Genomic DNA, 2,040 nt, shown 5'->3' on the forward strand with positions numbered 1-2,040 from the left:
GCGGGGGCGGGGGGGGTGTGGGGTGGGGGGGGCAGGGGGGCAGGAGGGGTGGAGAAGCCCCTTGTCCAGGTGATACCGGTCTGAAGAAATAAGCTCTCATCTCCTTCACTATGTCTCTCCTCCCCCTTCCTGGCTTGAAACAGGGCAAGGTCTGTTTCCTTTTACTTCTACAGTCAAAGCTCCAGCACCCCGACTTTGTTCAACCTTTATACTCCTCTTCAAGATTTTGTTAGTCAAACGTTTTTAACTTTAGGAAACAGTTGTGGAAGTGACTGCAGTCATGTGAATGCTCTAACATGAGAACACTTGTTTATCAACATTTTATATGCTTTATTGAAAGTTGACAAGTGCAACAGTTAAATACAGTGACACCTTACAACTGTGTAGAGAACATGCACGGAAACAAATGCATAGAACTACTATACAGGTGATATGCAGAACCCCCTACTGGGCGATCCATTTCATTAGCTAGAACGGATCATTTTTCAAAGTATTCAACCAGCTCAATCAAAAGACTTCAGCGAACAGGAATTTACTTCAAGATATTCAGCAACTAGATTTCAGATTACACAAAGTGACTGACGATGCCAAATTCTTAAAATTTCTTCAGGTGTGGTTTTCTTCATGTAGCATTTTTTCTGTAGATCTCTATATAAAAGACAACCCACACCTCTTCAGACAGCCAGTGAAACATCTAGATTTCAATCTGTACAACCTAAATAGTAGTTACAGTCCTCTATTGTACAAAATAGTTACACTACATACACAAATATACAAGAAGCAAAACAACCTTCATGGTAAGATAGCCTAGGTCCCAGCTACCTGTCACCGTCTCAGTCAAAGAGTTTTGTGTCATCCACTGTTTCAGAAAGAGGCACAGTACTATCGTTTTATGGGTTTTTGGTGACAGTCGTTAATTTGTACGATGAGCTATGTTTCCCCTCATCTTAGGTGAGACTATGCGTCAGTCTTTACTTTGACCTCCCTCCCTTTCAAGTTCCTCGTGGGGGAGAAGAGGAGAGAGGAGAGTCCAGTGGAGGCCCACTGCCCTCCAACCCCATGGAGTACACTACGTGCAAGCAGGAGAGAACTCTGGGGAGCGAGGATGGGGGGCAGGGAAGGGATGACGGAAAGGCACACAGCTCCTCGGCATGAATGGAACCACTTCTCACATATCTGCCAAGCTGCATGAGGTCCCAGTATATCCATGCTAATTCTCTGATTAACCTTTAATTCACCCAACTAAGAAATTTCTTCAAGCCAAAAGCGCATGAGTGTTTAATACTGGAAAACAGAGACAATGGCATAGGTCAGCCTCACTTCTCTTGTGCAGCGAGCAATGAAATGGGTGACTGTGGAGGCGGATGGATTTCCCCCTAGTACATCTTCTCTGGTCTGTTCAGTTCAGACAGCAGCGGCCAGTTCTGCGGAGGCTTGGGAGGCTACGCGGTTGGTCCTGAGCCCTGGGACGCTGGCTGGGCCGGGGGCTGTGTGGTCCCCTGTGGCTGCGTGGTCGCGGGCGGAGAGCCAGTCTGCAGCTGGGCCTGAAACTGGGCAAGCTGCTCGGGACTGGCCAGTGTCTTCAGCAGATTGTTTTCCTGCTCCAGCTGGGAATTTTTCTCTATTAGTTCTTTGATTTGCTCTTTGAGGACCTCCACTTCCTCTCTAACCGCGTACATCAAATGGCTTTTCACCAGATCCTAAAAGGGAGAGGGGGAAAAAAAAAAAGGTTTAATTTAGTATTTCCCAGATTCTGAATTTCTAAAGCATTATTTTTGCATGATTCCCTCTTAACTATTAACGAATCCGGCCTTGAGCTTTTATAAGCGGCCCTCTGAGCAATCCACTGAATACAACCACAACTGTACAATACTTAAGTTCAATGTGTAAGGGATCAGGCTGTTAGAAAGCCTGGGCTTTTTCTGCAGCCGTTAGCCAGGGACGCATACAGTGAAATTTCGTACTTGAGATGGCAAAACGCACTGGGGTTCTGGAAGGCGGGGCGGGAGCCCGGCCGCTGGGATGTCCAGGCTCCCAGCA

The 2,040-nt window shown here is 46.9% G+C and overlaps 1 protein-coding gene across 4 annotated transcripts in view; it reads right to left on the reverse strand.

Moving 5' to 3' along the window:
• Positions 1-306: 306 nt before the first annotated feature.
• TSC22D1 (TSC22 domain family member 1) overlaps positions 307-2,040 on the reverse strand; it is a 130,929-nt gene continuing 129,195 nt past the window's right edge. For all 4 annotated transcript variants that reach the window (XM_077778743.1, XM_077778745.1, XM_077778747.1 and 1 more), the window contains exon 3: positions 307-1,700. In XM_077778743.1, coding sequence (XP_077634869.1) covers positions 1,443-1,700 — 258 coding nt within the window. In that variant the 3' untranslated portion in view covers positions 307-1,442. The remainder of the gene's footprint in view (positions 1,701-2,040) is intronic.

This window comes from Crocuta crocuta, unplaced genomic scaffold, assembly GCF_008692635.1.
Source record: "Crocuta crocuta isolate KB4526 unplaced genomic scaffold, BGI_CrCroc_1.0 scaffold586, whole genome shotgun sequence".
Taxonomy (NCBI): Eukaryota; Metazoa; Chordata; class Mammalia; order Carnivora; family Hyaenidae; genus Crocuta; species Crocuta crocuta.